The 16741-nt window shown below is 41.1% G+C and overlaps 1 protein-coding gene across 1 annotated transcript; it reads right to left on the reverse strand.

Moving 5' to 3' along the window:
* Nucleotides 1–1269: 1269 nt before the first annotated feature.
* On the reverse strand, nucleotides 1270–14340 carry plcg2 (phospholipase C, gamma 2). Its single transcript, XM_079568536.1, has 32 exons — nucleotides 14134–14340; nucleotides 13920–14069; nucleotides 13754–13847; nucleotides 13590–13637; nucleotides 13408–13492; nucleotides 13211–13291; nucleotides 13084–13127; nucleotides 12841–12913; nucleotides 11758–11859; nucleotides 11560–11678; nucleotides 11254–11339; nucleotides 10938–11055; nucleotides 10497–10665; nucleotides 10319–10414; nucleotides 9617–9703; nucleotides 9166–9335; nucleotides 8770–8970; nucleotides 8572–8694; nucleotides 6410–6590; nucleotides 6269–6337; nucleotides 6080–6189; nucleotides 5831–5927; nucleotides 5676–5748; nucleotides 5427–5599; nucleotides 5090–5192; nucleotides 4689–4892; nucleotides 4475–4614; nucleotides 3309–3417; nucleotides 2878–3045; nucleotides 2685–2773; nucleotides 2320–2480; nucleotides 1270–1619 (listed from the first exon to the last, which is right to left on the reverse strand). Exons 1-32 carry the CDS (start codon nucleotides 14315–14317, stop codon nucleotides 1577–1579), a joined length of 3750 nt encoding a protein of 1249 aa, XP_079424662.1. The 5' UTR covers nucleotides 14318–14340; the 3' UTR covers nucleotides 1270–1576.
* Nucleotides 14341–16741: the final 2401 nt, after the last annotated feature.

Here is a 16741-nt window from a genome sequence, read left to right on the forward strand (position 1 = left end):
AGAGGCAACCTGCCAGGAGCTGTGGGCAGCTGCAGTGCTGCTCCATGGGACCCATCTCCTGATCTTGAGCTATAGGCCCTGTCTGAAGGATGTGCATATTTTAGGTTGATGTGGGTTTTCTTCAGGAGTACCTAAAGGAAATCTGTCTCGACACAAGCAGAAACTCCACACCGAAAGGGCCCCCACATGGACCTTCTTGCTTTGAGGCGAGAGCATTAATTATCAGATGAGAGCACCAAGACTATTCTATGATAGTCAAAATAACACCTCCTAAATATATGGCTAATCTTCACTGATTTTAATACCTTGATTCATATAGCATCTAGATTTTTTTCCTGATACGTACGCTGTTGTACTTTTTCATGCAAAGGGCACTGTAATCTCTCAACATATTATCATTTGTCATTTTAAATGTTTGTTTTCTGTGTTTATTTTGTTTTCCTTTGCATGTTACTGCATCATGTATTTTCTGTTGTAATTCTATTTTGTAAATCTGATAAAGGGTCTTATCACTATCTCCCGAGGTTCACACGTAATGACTGTATGCTGTCTGCACTCTTGATTTGTTGTTGTGAAGCTGGCCCTCAAAGATGTTTTTAAGCCAATCATTTTGTACTGACTTTGTTCAGATTTTATCATGAGATATGGGAGTTACCCCGATTCCTGCCACACACTGATGAAAGGTGCCACTTGTCTAAAACTCTTGAGCGTCTCGGGAGAGGGTTTTGTATAAAATATTTGCAGGATTTCCCATTTGTAAACCTGTGGAGCTCACTGTGCTTTGCTTCAGTTTACACTTTTCCTCATATTTTTTTACTTCTTCAAAAGCCGTAAAAAGTTTGTATTCTCTCCCAACTGTCCCAAAGTCTTAACGGTTCTGAATGAACTGAAATGACTGATAAGTGATTTACCCATAATCCCTAGTCTCTTTTTGGCAGCTGGCAAGAGAGCGCCCATAAAGGTTTTTTTTTTTTTTCCCTCTCTCTCCTTTTTCAGTCTCTGCGTTGATCTGCTTCTCCTGCTGGGTTATCAACAATATTGTTATTATTATTGCTGCTGCTCTGTGGCTGTTGTTATAAAAAAAAATACAAAAGATCTTCAACACAAAAATAACAACTTCTTGTGAAATAATTTCAATCTGAAATAAATTGTCTGTGAATACGTTTCACTTTTGTGTGACATGCCGCATTTATTTTTCTACAAGTTTGGCAGGATAGATAAAACATACTCTGTTTACACACAAAAAAACAATGACAGCTTTCCGGGGCGTACCAACACTCTTCAGCCGTGGTTTGAGACTGCACAAGAAGAACAATATCTTCCTTCCTAACTTCTCCTTCCCACATACATGCATTGACCTGTGTTAACAACATCCAAAAGGATTAAACACACATTTATTTTTCAGCTTTATTTATGTTCAAAGTATATAATAAAATATGTACAGTACAATTTACTACAAGCATACAGTTTCATCAGTTTTCACACATTGTTTTAATAGTTGGGTGCCTTGACGTTACATCTCTGGTTTTGGGAGCAGCTTGTTGGAAGAGTATCTTTTTCACTTTGGTGGATGCTCTCAGGAATAAAACTTGCTGTTGTTTATTTTCTTTTCCTTGGACCTAAAGCACAGACAGTTGTATGAGTGAATAGACGTTTCTAGTGCAGTGTGGGTCTCAAAACCTTCCCAAAAAAGTACAATTTAAATGGACTAGATATATGTTAGTAATTTTTATACTCACTACTGCCACCTCAGGTCTTAAGCGTAACTGCAGGTTCTATATAAAGCTCGTGCATGCCGGTACTTCGGACACGAATTAACACCTTTTTGAGTGACAGTGCAGGATTTTAGAGGCAGTTGTGGTGAACATTTTTTAACTCCGTATAATCCTTTAAGAAAATATAAAATGCTAAACTAAAGCTTAGTCAGGCCTAAAATAGGGCTGCACAATATATCGCCAAATGATCACAATATTAGGTGATGCAATATCCATTTTGCAAGACGCCGCCTACGCAGATATGGGGAGAACATGCAGACTCCACACAGAAAGGCCCCGTCCCTGGTGGGAATCCAACCCGGACCTTCTAGCTGTGAAGCACAAGCACTAACCGCTGTGCTACCGTGCCGCTGACATGGTTTCTAAACAAGGTCCATCACGAAGAAGTAAGGACATGAATAAAACTATCTCTAATTGTGCAAGACCAAAACTGCAAAGGAGCCTGAGTAGTGACTAAAACAGTCTGCACACAACAATGATACACGGAACTATATGGGAAATGTAATCATAGTTTTAGTTGAAACGAGAGCAGGGGGCATCTTGCCTTTGTCGCCTGTCGCTGGGCTCCCGGCTGAGCTGGTGGGTGAGCGTGGCGGCGGGAGCTGAGTGCAGGTTGGAGTGTGTGTCGTACAGAAACGGTTCACTGAACTCGGCCTGTTTCTTCCTCAGCTGACTGGAGGACTGGTACAGCTCCTCCTGGGTGTTCTGACCAAAACAGTGCCATCAACAAGTTACAACTCAGAAAGTAGCGAAGTCAGCGAAAGTAAGTACTGAGAAAAAGCATGTTCATGATGTACACAGTTCACATGGATATTTTATACATTTAAAACATTTTCACCTGTATACAGTATTAAACAATGTAAAGTAGATTCATATTATGCATAGTGTGTTGCCTGTGTGTGCACTTACTGCAGCCTGCTCAATCTGAATGTGGACCAAAAGAGAGGCCAACTCCACATTTTCACTAAAGCCATTCTTCAGAGGGACAGAGCGGTAACCTGCAGAAGTCAATATTCTATGAGAATTACAAAACCACTGAACTAAAGGTATAAGGACACATTTTACCCATGTTGTATCGCCTGAAAGAATTATAACTCCTCACCTGAGCGAATGCCTTTGACAGGGAAGGTGGCCTGGGCGAGGAAGTTGGGGTCTGAGAACATATCCTCCTCATTGACCACAAAGCGTAGGAAGGTGAGTTCTGGCTCGTACACAGAAAACACTGCAGACTCTCCAGAGGCTTTCCACACCGGGTTCAACCCATTGTCACCTAATGCACACAGGCATTTTGTATGAGGCTGAATGATAAATAAGTGCTCTCCTTTTGTTTTATTTGCCCTGAATCTACCGTACAATAAAATGCAACCAGTTAATGTTTTATGGCTTCACAAACCGCGGGGTTGAGTCTGCGGTGTCGCCTCAAAAACACTGTTGCATCGCATGTATTTCTAGATTTGGCATTCAGTGCACTGCATGGGGTAAGAAACTTGCTGCTGTTTGGTATAATTTATTGTGATGAGTAGTTTTCCTCACGGTACACTGCAGTCTTGAATCTGTCCTCATTGTGTCCACACAGCTCGATCTCCACAAAAGGACTGGCAATGCTGCGCCCGGGCTTTGGTAGGTGTCTCGCAGCAATAACCTGCAAAGGAAAACATAAGGAGCACTTGTAGCACTTATTAATAACTACACCTTATTTAGCGTAATAAATCATGAATTAACCTCTTAAAGCAGTACTAAGTAACTCATGTCCCTAGAGGCCATAAGCGCCACTGCAGGTATCCAAGCATGTTGCGTTTTTTTACTCAGTAATTGTCTGATTAATACTCCACTGATAGAGAAGACAAAGGGAGAGAGGGATATGTACATCCCATTACACAAGGGAGATTTTTTTTCACTCAAACTTGGCTGTAAATACTAGCTTTGTCCGTTAGCCAGTTAGCTTCTTCTTTGTGAATCTATTAGTGTGTATTGGGGCCTCCAACCTAGAGAGAGCAAAGTTGCAATTGTGGTTTTCTGGTGGTTTTCTGGTGGTTTTCTGGTGGTTTTCTGGCCACCAGGAGAGACGAAAGATCCCCAATCATCCCAACACTTGTATTACCCCCAGAGGGACTACGAAAAGGATTTATTAAGGTAAACAAGTTACTTAGCACTGCTGTAGCCCCCACATGAACTGAGCACATTTTCTCCGGTTTGGCATTACCCTAATCTAAAAGTAAAAAAAGTGGCAAAAGAGTGACAAAAATATGCTGGAAAAGCAACAATAACACGATGAAAAAGCGACAAAAACACACTACTGTTTACTGTTTATTTTGACAAGAAAAAGTGACAAAAATAAGATAAAAAAGTAACGAAAACACAACAAAAAAGTGATGAAAAAAGCGTTGAGAACAACAAAAGAAGACACTTCCAAAATGTGACAAAAACACAACAATAAATTAACAAAAACACGACTAAAGAGTGACAAAGCAACAAAAGCCTATAGGATGTAATCTCCGGTCCAGAAGTGAGAGAAAATGCACTTGGTTAAGGCGGGGAGGTAAGAGCTTAATAACTACTTAATAACTACTACACTTAATGCCTAATAATGAATATTTCTTCACATGCTTCACTTATTCATTGTTAAGTAGTTATTATAAAGTGTTACCGGAATATTTGCAGATTCTTTTTCTTCCAATGCACATGAACAAAGTACTTACCCTGACTGTAATGTAGTACTTGACATTGCACTTCTCCTGATGGGGGTCGTAGCTGTCACAGCGCATGATCTCCGGCTGCAGCACATAACCAGTCCGTCCATTCACACTGAAGAGAGCTCTGTTCATCTGAGTGTATTTATCTGCAGAGGAACATATGTTAAAACAGACACAATGCCTAAACAGCAATACAGCAAAACTACTGGCATTACGCTACCTGAAGTCTGGTAGTTGAGAGCCACCATGTGACTGCCAACAGCCCACAGAGGGTAGGGATCAAAGTTGGAGGACTCCACCCGCTGGCTTTTCGGGTAGATGCGGCTAAGGGCTTTGCGGTTGTACTGTAGAATCTGCTTGGTCCGACTCTTTCCCGGAGTTTTGTTCTCGACAAACGAGCGCACCTCTTTGTAACTGTACGAGTCTGTGGAGAATAAAGTTGTAGGAGAGTAATCAGGATGCTGGTCATTTTCATAAGCAGATAATGTAAAGCTAAAACATTTGTCATTTGCCACATCATCCGCTCCTAACTTAAGCACATGAGAAATATTTAGTCAGTTCACACACTTTATGTTCCTCTCACTGCAGATTTATGAATGTGTTGTGCGTTTGTGTCTGTACCAAATCTGTCCTTCTCTTTGCTGCGCGGCTGACAGTACACCACCAGGTCTGACATCTCCATGGCAACTTCTGCCTTCCTTTCAACAACCTCCTGCTGCCTTATCTGTGATTGGACAAAAAACGTCACAGTCCTAATGTTCATAACAAACACATACATGTAAAAAATTGAAGAGTTAGTAACAAAGACGTTAATTCACTCAATTAAAGGATTACATCATGGAACTTGATATTCTCTTTATACTATACACTTTGGCGAAAGGGAGGAAGTATTTGGGGTGCTACTTGGAAATGGCTGTGCAGTTACTGGTCAGAGATAGCTGCATTTGTAGAAGCGAACCTCTTGCTGCCTGGTGAACAGCTTGCTCATCTCTCTCTGTGTGATGTCCCAGGCCACTTGATACCACTCGAACAGCTCCTCCACCGAGTCAGCTGAAAGATCGAACTGCAGGTTGTCTTGACTCTTGTCCTGCAGTGTCAGCACGTGAGCTTTGCCGTTTTTGCCACTTTTCACTGCACACAGTTACAATGCTTAGAAAAAATGCACAAAGAAGAGCAGAAAAAAATAATGATAAACAGACAGACTTACAATTTTGAATATTACACTGGGATATGTCAACAACCCCTTTGCACAAGCCGCCTAGTGGATTATCCTCGTTGTCCTAAATACAAATAAATATACATTTGAAGTCTTCTCAGAAAAAGAGGTAAGTGTTTTATGCATTTCAGCAAAGTCTCGTTTACAAGTGTTTTGGTCTCAGCTTTGGTGTTGTTGGACACCTCCTCTACATAGTTGGAGGGAAAGTAGAGCTGTAGCTTTCCACTGTAGTCACCTATCCACCTGGACAAAAGTTGTGGGTTATAAAAAGTACTTATTTGAAAGCCATAGTCATAGCCCAGATGAGATGCAATAGGCAAGGTAGGTTTTCATAGTTTTTTAGAGATTAAAAGAAGTGGAAAAGAAAACTGGAGTTTGTGTTTGTTTTGACTCACCACCCATCGTTCTCCTTGATGACGTTGTGTATGAGTGCCCCTTTATTGAAACTGAGCTCATCTGGCTTCTTGGCCTGGTAACTGTACAGAGCCCTAACTGTGCTCTGAGGCTAATGCAAAAAGAAATATAGAGCCTATGTTCAAAAAGATAACAAACAAGTAGTGCATTATCACATTGTGAACACTCACCATTGACGGCTCAATCTCATTTGGTTCGACATAGGTTTTGACATCATACAGAGAGGCACAGTCTTTCTCCTGTGAACCATATTCAAACATGAGCTTAAACTCGAACATTAGCATTAATTTTCATATACTGCAGTGGCTCACCGTGCTAAAGCGGGCCACCAGCTCAGGGGTGACTGGGTAACGTAGTTTAATCTTGCGGTACAATGGCTTCTTCCTAAAGTAGTTGACTAGCTCCACCAGGCTCTCAAACTCTGTGGTGGTTCCCAGCAGATAAATGCTGCCTTCCCTTTGGATTCGACAGTGCTTGACTTTTCCATCACCCCTGCAAAAAAAGAAGAAAAAAAAGTCAATTGTGTTACACATGCTTCAAAAATTGTCAAGAAAGTCAGTCTTCATCTTTTTCATTACAGTATGTCCAACATACAGTGGGAGGAAAAAGTGAGTACAGCGTTTGGAATTTCTTACATTTCTGCCTAAATTGGTCATAAAATGTGGTCTGAAATCAGAAGAATGAGTAAACAGTGTCTGCTTTAACTAATAACACCCAAACATCTACATTTTATCATACTTTTATTGTCAATAACATGTTAACATTCACAGACAGCGTGGTATAAGTGAGTACACCCTAGTGAAGGGCTAAAGGAGCTGAGGCTCCGACACACGTATCATGTGCTGAAAGCAGCGCTGAGAGCAATGCCTCAGCCGAGCTGTGTCACCGACTGAATCACTTTGAGAAAAGTCACGTAACCGACACAGTCACTGTGTCATTTTGTGTCGTACGCAACGAGCAGCAGTGAGTAGCAGGGCGCGCCCGTTGAACAAGAGCAACAATTGGCTCATTTTGTCTTTTGGGATTTATGTGGGCAACCACATGCCGATCCCGTGGGTGCTCTCGGGCTCGAGCGCCTGCTCCGGGGGCCGCCCAAAACTTTGGGCACGAGACAATTTTGCCCTGATAACAAAATGGTTCAACAGATATAACGAGTAAAGCACAAGAGCCATCTGTTTAATTCTCTTTCACGTCCATATTGAAGTGCAACGCAAAAGCATAGATACAGTATAGGCTAGTACATGTTGCAATTGCAATACCGTTCGTGTAGCTCTGTAAGGAGAGCGTCTATAATCGGTTCACATTTGGTTCACATTTCTGAATGAGAATCAATGAGCAGCTCCGACAGTGTTGAGTTCGCTTTTTTCAGGCTCATTGCTGCAATGCTCTTTCACCACCAGATGGCGCCTATAAGCCTACCGACACTGCGTGATACAGTGTGATGCAATTAGTAAAAGTGTGTGACACACACTTTGAGGTATCATCTACCCATCACTAGTACCCTTAGATTCATTAGCTGGTTGACCCTGCTTTGGCAGTGATAACTTCATCCAGATGTTTCCTATAGTTGCAGATTAGACGTGCACAACAATCAGGATGAATCTTGGACCATTGCGCTATACAAAACTGCTGCAGTTCAGTGAGATTCCACACATATTCCACACTCTCCGGTGAATATTTACATGTTATAGCCAATAGAAATTAGCCTGGGTATACCCATGCTGCTGTGTGCACAACAGCCTGGGGACCATGGCCGAAATTTTCGCATGGATTTGGGGACCGATCACAGAACGATGAGGGACGGTAAGATGATGACGCGCTATTCGATATACGGAAGCTTGTAGTTTGTTTACGGATTTTTTCTTTTTTTTAAAGATAATTTACAGATTCAACATGACAGCAGCGACTCCATCTTTTGATCAAGCTTTAGACTGTGTTCTAAATAGTTTAGCTCGAAAGTTTACAGCAGGTACTTATTACGTCATCTGATTCGATGACACGATTGGCTGTGCCTTCGTGCAGATGCATGATAGACATTCGTAGCGCCCAATAAACAGCTATGGACGATCGTGAATTGGTGATCCCCAGACTAAATATAACTTGTGATATTTTGCCTGGCGATAGAAATATGATAAAATGTCAAAGTTTGGGTGTTATTAGTTTAAGCAGACACTGTTAACTCATTCTTGTGATTTGAATAAAGATCAGACCACTTTTTATGACCAATTAGGCAGAAATGTAAGAAATTCCAAACGGTTCACTCACTTTTTTCTCCCACTGTATGTATATTTAGAATATACGTATAATTGTACAATGTTTCCGTTGTAAAGAAGTACAAATTTAGCCAATTTCAGCATCTTTCATTCTTTCTTCATTTCTCTTTATTGCTGGCAAATGAAGACATAACTATAACGACTTTTGTTACATTTTTACAACTTTGGGGTTGCCCATGAGCTTGACTTTGAGTGAGTACCTGAATGTGATGGCATAGGAGTCAGGATCACCCTCCCGTTGTCGAATAAGAAAAGCGCCGTCTCTGGGAATCCTCATCAGGTAATCCTCTGCCTCTCCTCTGCTCAGGTTACTGTAGAACCATCTGCACAGACAGCATCACATTATATCACCCTGCTCATACAAAAAAAAAAAAAAAAAAAACTAAAGCCAAAATTACTTTTGCTGTTCATGTGGGTTGGGTTGCGGCACAGCGTCAGTGAGGCGGAGCTCGAAGTCCTGGCAGCGCAGAGGGTTGTCTCTGTAGTGCTGGATCAGGGCGTAGACACTAGGGAAGTGCAGGTTGGGGGTCAGGTAGAAGTACATGAAGCCATCCTCGGTCCCAGAGCGGATACGGCAGTGCTGGACCCTACCACCACGCCTGCCATACAGGACATAAGCACAACGAACATTACTTTTAATGACCTGATTGTAAGCCTTTGCAATTATTTCAGATGCCAGACATAAATAAGAAGAAAGAGAAAATGCTTTGTGTAGATATGCCGTACTTTTTAGTATTCATGCTTGTGGAAAACGTGCAGTTTATTTCATTAATCTTAATAAAAGTAATTATCACCAGAAGGAGAGGGTGTAGTCAGCGCGGAAGGTGTTGCTCTCTCTCACTAAGAAAGTTCCCTCTTGGGCTCCTGTTTCAGCGCAGTGATCCTGGATGAGGCGCTCCGCCATCCCCCTGCGATCCCTCAAACCGCCGTGGAACCAGGGCTCGAAAGTGTGCAAGTCCTGGGACTACACAGACACACACAGCCAGTGTTAGAATATTACAAAATAGATTAAAATGTGTACAAGTACATTTTAGCACATTTAAACTTTACAGACCTCAAGGCAGATACACGTAATACAGTGGATCTCGACTGTGGCACTGCTGTTTTAGATTGTATTCACATCAGTTAGAGGTGATTTAATTTAAATCTAAATTGATTGATTGACTGACTGCTTTTGTAAGTTACAGATATTGTCTGAGCCGATACAGCGTCCTTTACTGTACTAGGGTTGTTATTAATGCTCACCACTCTGGAGTCTTCGTCCTCCTCCTCATACTCTTCAGCATAATAAAGCTTATCATCAGAGATCACACAGTAGTGCTTGTTCCACCTCTGCAAAAGAAATTATCATGATGAACAAAATAAAACTCTAAAAGACATACATGCAACTCCCTAGCAAACCTGTCACAGAATAAACAACAAAAAAGAAGTTTATTAGCTTATGGAACACTGTATTATCTGTGATCGTAAAAAAAAAAAAAAAAGGACTTCTGCTCTGCACAGTCCCCAGAGAGATATTTTTTCTGTCGGCTGCTTGGGCAGTAAATTACAGTAAAGAGCTCGAGTGTGAACAGGAAGTTAGATAACAACACACTAATGTGAACTTAGGCTGCTCTAAATGCCACAAATACATACGGGGTGTATCACACATTAATGAACTGTCTATTTCGATGCATAATAAGATGATAAATATTATGTTTAATTCTTCGCTACAGCACAAGAAACAACTGCTATAAATGGCTTGAAAAACAGAGAAACGAGTATTGTTCTTCCTGACATTTTGTGGTAGCCCTACATAAGGCAAGTCCTGGGTATATCATATTCAGCTAAGGGGGGGGAAAAAACACATACTACATACACAATTACAGATGATTCCTTTGGAGCTTTCATTGCTGTAATGCAACAGCTCAAATAAACATAAAAGAAAAAAAAAATACAATATAGTACCTGGTCTACCGGGTCCCAGATTTCCAGGTCTCCGCACTTCTCCCCTTTCCGAACGTCCTTAAACATACCTCCTCCTTCCACGTTAAGTTTCTTGTGCTTGACATTTCAAAGGGACAGTTAGTGGGGCCACGGCCAAACGCTCTCTGCACTGATTATTTCATAGCGAGATAAGTGGTACCTTGAGTATGATCTTGCCCTTGAGTTGAGTTGGAGACGGGAGCTGCTCAGCGTTTTGCTCTACAGGTTCAGTCAGCAGCTTGTCCCCGAACACGTCTCTAAAGATACGGGCCATCTGCCGCTGCTGCTCTATGGGACAGTGCTCCTCTATGGACAGGATCAGGGGGAAACTGGGACACAGGAAGGAGAAGCAGCAACACATGTCAAATAGAAAAATATAAGGTAAGATGGACCTTTATTGATCTCAAAGCGGTGAAATTATAGACTCTCTTGGCAGTGTCAAAGCCAGAAATTACACAGTCTAATCCCAGTACCAACCCCCTCTAGCTCCACACCTGGCTCTTCGTAAATTGTATGTATTATCCCCAGTTCTCTCTGCTCATTCAGCGAGGTATGAAAGTCCTATGAGTACTGTAAAAGTGAGAGTGAGCAGCGTCCTTACTCCGTCGTGACAAACGCGTGCTCGTTGATGGCTTTAACCACATCCTCAAACTTGATCTTGGTGGTTCTGGTCCAGCCGTGGTAGATGATGGGCTCCCCAGGCCCCTCCCAGCAGTCCACTAATCAACAACAAAGACAGTTCTTTTTCGGGTATCAGACATGAGACAGAGAGTTGTTCTGCACAAGTGTATGAAGCTAAAAATGAACTACTATGTTGCTTTGTTCTGTATGTGTTCACTCTGGAAAAAAACACTGAATAAATATCGATGAGAATTTGTGTAAAAGTATGTAGGTCTGTGTACATTATCATTACTCACATTCTACACAGCGGCAGCCCCATCTCAAACATCGGACATAGGCTTCTGTTGATGACTCACTTCGCAGTTGATCACCCGTCAGGTAACTGTGGACCAAGAAATACAAAATACTAAGCACTGAATTGTTATAGAGCTTTACAGTCAGTAATAACAGCGCAGTGGGGCAAGTAATTAGAAACATACTGTAGATAAACAACTGAAATATAGTGTTTTTCATGGTTAGCTTATTATTTCAATAGATATTTTCCAAATGTTGCATTTGGAGCCCTAAACTAATTCCTTGTCTTTAATTTGTGCCGTACTGACGTGTTGTGTGAGGAGCTGATCCAGTAATGGGACAGGGGGTTGTTCATGTCCAAGTGGCGAATCTCAGAGTACTTCTCATCCCATATGGAGTTCTCGTTCGAAAACAGGAAACTCAAGAACTGCCAAAACAACACAACATTGGTGTCAGTTCCTTGGTTCCTCCTTTGTGAAATGATAGCAAAGCCCATAAATGAGCACCTCGCTGACTGTGAACTCAGGGTCATTGGTTTTCCTCATGGTGTCATCAATGAATGTGGTCATCAGTTCTCTGACTTGGTTCAGATCCTGGGCCCAAGTTTCCTAAAACACAGACAATATATCAGGTAGCCATCTACATTGCTAGACCAAAAAATACCACATACTCTGTCTAATATTTGGTTGGACCACCTTAAGCCTTGATAACAGCCGGCATTCACTGTGGCAACCAAGTAACTCCCTTTAGTGCTGCCCCATAGGATAAATATTTTTGTTATCTCCTTTTAATGCTATTATTTTTTCCATACCAGTAGCACCTACACTTTAAAAAAGTACCCAGCCCTAGCCATCAGGGAAGAAGAAATCCAGTGTTGGAATAACCTGGTCATTCAGGATGTTCAGGTAGTCAGCTGGTCTCATCCTTTGGGCACATAGTGTTACTGAACCTAACCCTGACCAACTGGAGCAACCCCAGATCATAACAGTTGTCTATGTATACTGCCATTGTGTCATGGGGCAAGACACTTGTGCAAATGGGTGAATGGATCCTTGACGTAAAGAGTGGTCAGGTAGAAAAGCATCTAAACAGGACCACTTCAGTACTTTTACCACTGCAGCTGTTTCCATAGTAGCTTCAGGTAAAACTGATTAAAAAGTGAAATAACTCCTGCCCAGGACTTTAAAAAAAAAACGCAAACAGGCCCCAGTGAACAGTTTCCATTCGCGGGACCATGGTATAAGTGGGATAATGCACTCCGGGGTGTCCACTCTCAGAAATAACTGGACTCCATGGAAGCTGTTAACCGCGTCGTCCAGTTATTTCGGATAATAGACACCTCGTCGTGCATTATCCCTTACATTTCACTCACCTATACATTATACCATGAATACTGAATGCTGATTGGCTAACTGGCGTGTGCGTTGAAGCCATATAATGCACGGCTCCTCGTTGTTTAATCCTTACATGGCAATTGCATTTAGTGGTATCATAAAGGTGGGCATTTGAACAAGGAGCTACTTTACCATGTGATTAAAGTCACACAAGTTCTACGGTAACACTTTGGGAGGTTTGTGCCACTGTCTCACTTTTTGTTTGAAGATGAGAAACCGCTGAAAGTCGTGAAGCAGCACAGCGGAGGCATCAGGTTTATCTGTGTTCCTGTGTGGGAGATCAAACGAACCGTCAGACAACATGGCCCAATCAGAGCCAACCAGTGCAAGCACCAACTCAAAAGATTCACTCGAGACCAACTTTAAAATCGCTCACTGCATGTTCTGGTTGCATCACAGAGGACAGAAGAATGATAAAAAGGAAAAAGAAATACTCACCCCAAAATGAATTCACAAGATTCCGTTTTGAATTCCTCTAGGATCTAAAACACAAAAATTGTAATGAACTTTTAATTGCTTTGCCTATTGTATACAGCAACTACAAATGCACTTTGACTGGACTTACTTCATTCTGTTCAAACATTATGAGATTATACAATTTATGAAACTTCTCAAAATCCAGACGGTCTCTCTTTGCTCCAACTTCCTACAAAACAGGAAGAATTGATTTGACCTTTTTGTTAGAAAATGACCAACTCAACAATGACCTAGTGCTATTCTTTTCATAGCAGTCTATACAGTAGTTACATTGAAATGCAGTACCTGGAATTTGTCTTTGAGAGCGCGGGAACTAGGAGCCTTATAGTTGAGTAGAGGAAGCAAGGCCTTTAGCTCCTTCAAGCTCATGCTGGAGAAGAAAATAGGGCATTTTAAGTACATATTTAACATTCGTTTTTCAGGCATTAGTGATTTGGCATATCAGCAATTTCAAGGTTTGGTTTTACCTATTGGTTTTAGTTTGGTTAATGGAGTACATTTGCTTCCTCAGCCAGCTAGAAGAAAGCGCAACAGCATTCAATATGGGGAGCGTGGTGTAAAAGAAATAGTGAAACTATAAAGTTATTCATAGTGGAACATATGGCCATCAGGTTTGGGTGACGGCATGTACCTTTCAATAAGAACGGGAGTGGGTGCCCTCATTGTTTCCTGCAACAACAGGTCCAACCCTACGAGCCACTTCTGAGCGTCGTCCACAGAATCAGCTGAAAACACAAACTACAGCGTTAAATATGTCCTTAATATCGAAATGTGATGCCTAAAGTGTTCCCTCTCACCGCCGAGGCTGAGCGTGTTGAGGACAAACTGTGAGCCGTAGAAAATGGTGAAGCAGGTGTTTTCATCGTGCTTGTCTTTGCCGTCTTTGAAGCGCTCAAAGTCTTTGGAGTTCCTGCCTGGGCGGATTTCTCTGATCTCACAGAGATCCACTGAAAGACAGAACAATCTGTAATTTTGTTCTTTTGTTATATAAAGTTTTGTCATTAAACTCACAGACGCCCTCGTTCCTGTCGGCTGTGCGGGTCCATGCCACTTGGTGGGTTTCCATGATGACCTGCACGGTGAGCCGCTCTGCCTTCTGCCTGAACACAGTCATCACCACGCCCATCTCCAGGTCCCGCTTCACCTGGCTCTTCTTAAATTCCGTCATCTCCCCCTGCTGCCCCCAGCGCGCCATGTCTGCTTCTGCCTCTGCTACTGCTGCTGGGACAGGCAAGACTTAGACCGTATACGGCTTATATGGATGCAATGATTTTCAGCCATATAACTTACTGTTATACCACATGGTCCCAAACATCAGAGACCAATATGAATCTAATCAAGTCTCTCTTTAAGAAAACATTACAAACTCTGGATGGAAAGCCTTTACATTATCATTACTGTAACATTATAAGTAAGTATAATATTTTAGATTTTCATCAGAAGTTTTTGGATGCCTGCAGCATTTTTAGACTTTTAAAACAGTCTTCCCCCCCACCATTAATGGATTTTTTTTTTTTTTTAAATAAGCAACACTTGAGTAAATACCAGAGCTATGACCAGAGGAGACTGCAATGCGCAACGATGCGGGACTAACTTCAGTCAAATGGTGATCTATCAGAGGCACTCGTTCCTGGAATTCACAGCCTGCTCATGTTAGGAACTGTGACGATTACCACACCTTTAAAAAAAGGTCCTAAAAAACAATCGTGCGCTCACGGGTAGATTATTTATCAGTGTAACTTCTTGGGCATGTTTATCTCACCTGTGACTGTCCTTGTAACTGACCTCTGTAACTGTAACTTTTTTCTGTTCCATGTACTATGTCTGTATTTCTCTTCTGTCCATTAGAGTTTCTTCACCTGCCTTAGGACAATGGATGTGATTAAGCTATTGTGCTAATTCTGGTACATTTACATTGAGGCTTGCTGACGTGTTGATTAATGTGCACTGTCCTAATTCAAATAAATAAATAAATAAAATACAATATTAATATCAAACTTTTTTAGGGTATTGTTCCCAATTGACATGCAAAATTAAAATGTTTATGACAGCACTTTCTGTTATTATATCCTTTGAGTAATTGTTGTAATGGATACTGGACACATTTTCAATACCCTTTTCCAACTAGACAAACTTAATGCATTTTAAGGAAGTTGTTTATAGAAATTTCACACAACAATAATCAATTCATATGGGCTGCATTACATTACATCACTTCACACATCACATTCTACAGTAGATCTATCAATCTGGCTTGGACCTCTTTCCTGGGCATGCATGGGGGACCCTGAGGTTGGGATGCAACCATCATCAATTAGAAAATGAGATCATGTTCATAATTAAATAATAACATTATGCATCTTAATTACACCACAGGTAAACTGCACTCATACAGTTCGGCTATAAGCTCACTATTTTGGGAAGCCGCAGAGGTAACATGTCAACCCCTTAAGATCCTGAGTGTGTGGTGTGTTTTTGAGCTGCTCCTCGGTGGGATGTCCCTTACTGTAAAAAGTGATTAACGCAGAAGCAAAGGGGTTTCCCAACATCAAAAAGAGAACTAGGCTATTATGTATCTGCAATAGATAATTGTATACATTTTATAGTCCCCGATCAAGGCATTGTTGATATTCTTTCCTTAAGCCATATACACTGAATCTTCAATCAGGCCTAAGAACAAAAACACTTTACACATTAACAGTAATTCCAGAAATTTTGGGGGGTCTTGAAGCACCTTTTTGATTGAGACCAACCCAGTCTTGATCCATACACACTATAAACATATCTTTCATTATAGGTCACAGGGCATTTCTAAATATTGACTTTACTTTTTGGTTCATTCATGTGTGCATCAATTTCTTCATCATTGCGTTAGGCCTACAAATATAACTCCTTATGAAGCTGTTAGAAATCCCAATGTATGCAGGTGGCACAAGAAAACATGCAATATTTTACTTGCAAATGCTACGCTCCATGATGTCCACAAAGTAAGAATTCAATCCAGTATGGACACACCATGAGGAAGTGTTTGTGTCATAAAATGCAAAGTGTGGTGGACTCACAACAACCAAGAGTTTCTGTAAGATAAATGATTAACTTCTCCTTGCTTTTCTATCAACACTCGAGCCCATAGAAAAGACCTGTCCCTCTTGAATTGTTACCTCAAAACTCTTGTCAAAAGACCAACTACAGGTGGATACACTAGGTTATGTTCATTATGAGAAGCATAATTATTAGATTATTTATTATCAACACTGGCGAAAGAATGTGTAACATATGAGCAATGCTGTTCAAACCAGTAATAATCTCAATAGTCTCAACAATAGCCTACATCACAGACCTCAGATGTTTTGTCAGTAGACAATTCTGTTCCAAATTACAATGGCCAAGGCAAAAAGTTAAATTCTTTAAATTAAGAAGCAACACAGAAAGTAGCCTATAACGACATGCATTCATTTGTGATGAAAAACAAATTATATATAATTTATTAGTTTTTCTTTTTTACTTTGAGGCAATCTTTAGTATCAGTGAAAACGTGAGGCTTATTGATATGAAACAGAATGACTTAGGCTACTTATTGTCAGGCTATGAGCTTTCAGACATTACACAGTTCTGATCA

This window comes from Gobius niger (assembly GCF_951799975.1).
Source record: "Gobius niger genome assembly, chromosome: 12".
NCBI lineage: Eukaryota > Metazoa > Chordata > Actinopteri > Gobiiformes > Gobiidae > Gobius > Gobius niger.

Coding starts and splice junctions, on each gene's coding strand:
- plcg2 (XM_079568536.1), bottom strand. CDS start 14,317: ATGGCGCGCTGGGGGCAGCAGGGGGAGATGACGGAATTTAAGAAGAGC. Junction 13,493..13,589: donor AACCAAACTAAAACCAATAG/GTAAAACCAAAC, acceptor TTTCTTCTCCAG/CATGAGCTTGAAGGAGCTAA. Junction 8,695..8,769: donor AACCCACATGAACAGCAAAA/GTAATTTTGGCT, acceptor CTGTCTGTGCAG/ATGGTTCTACAGTAACCTGA.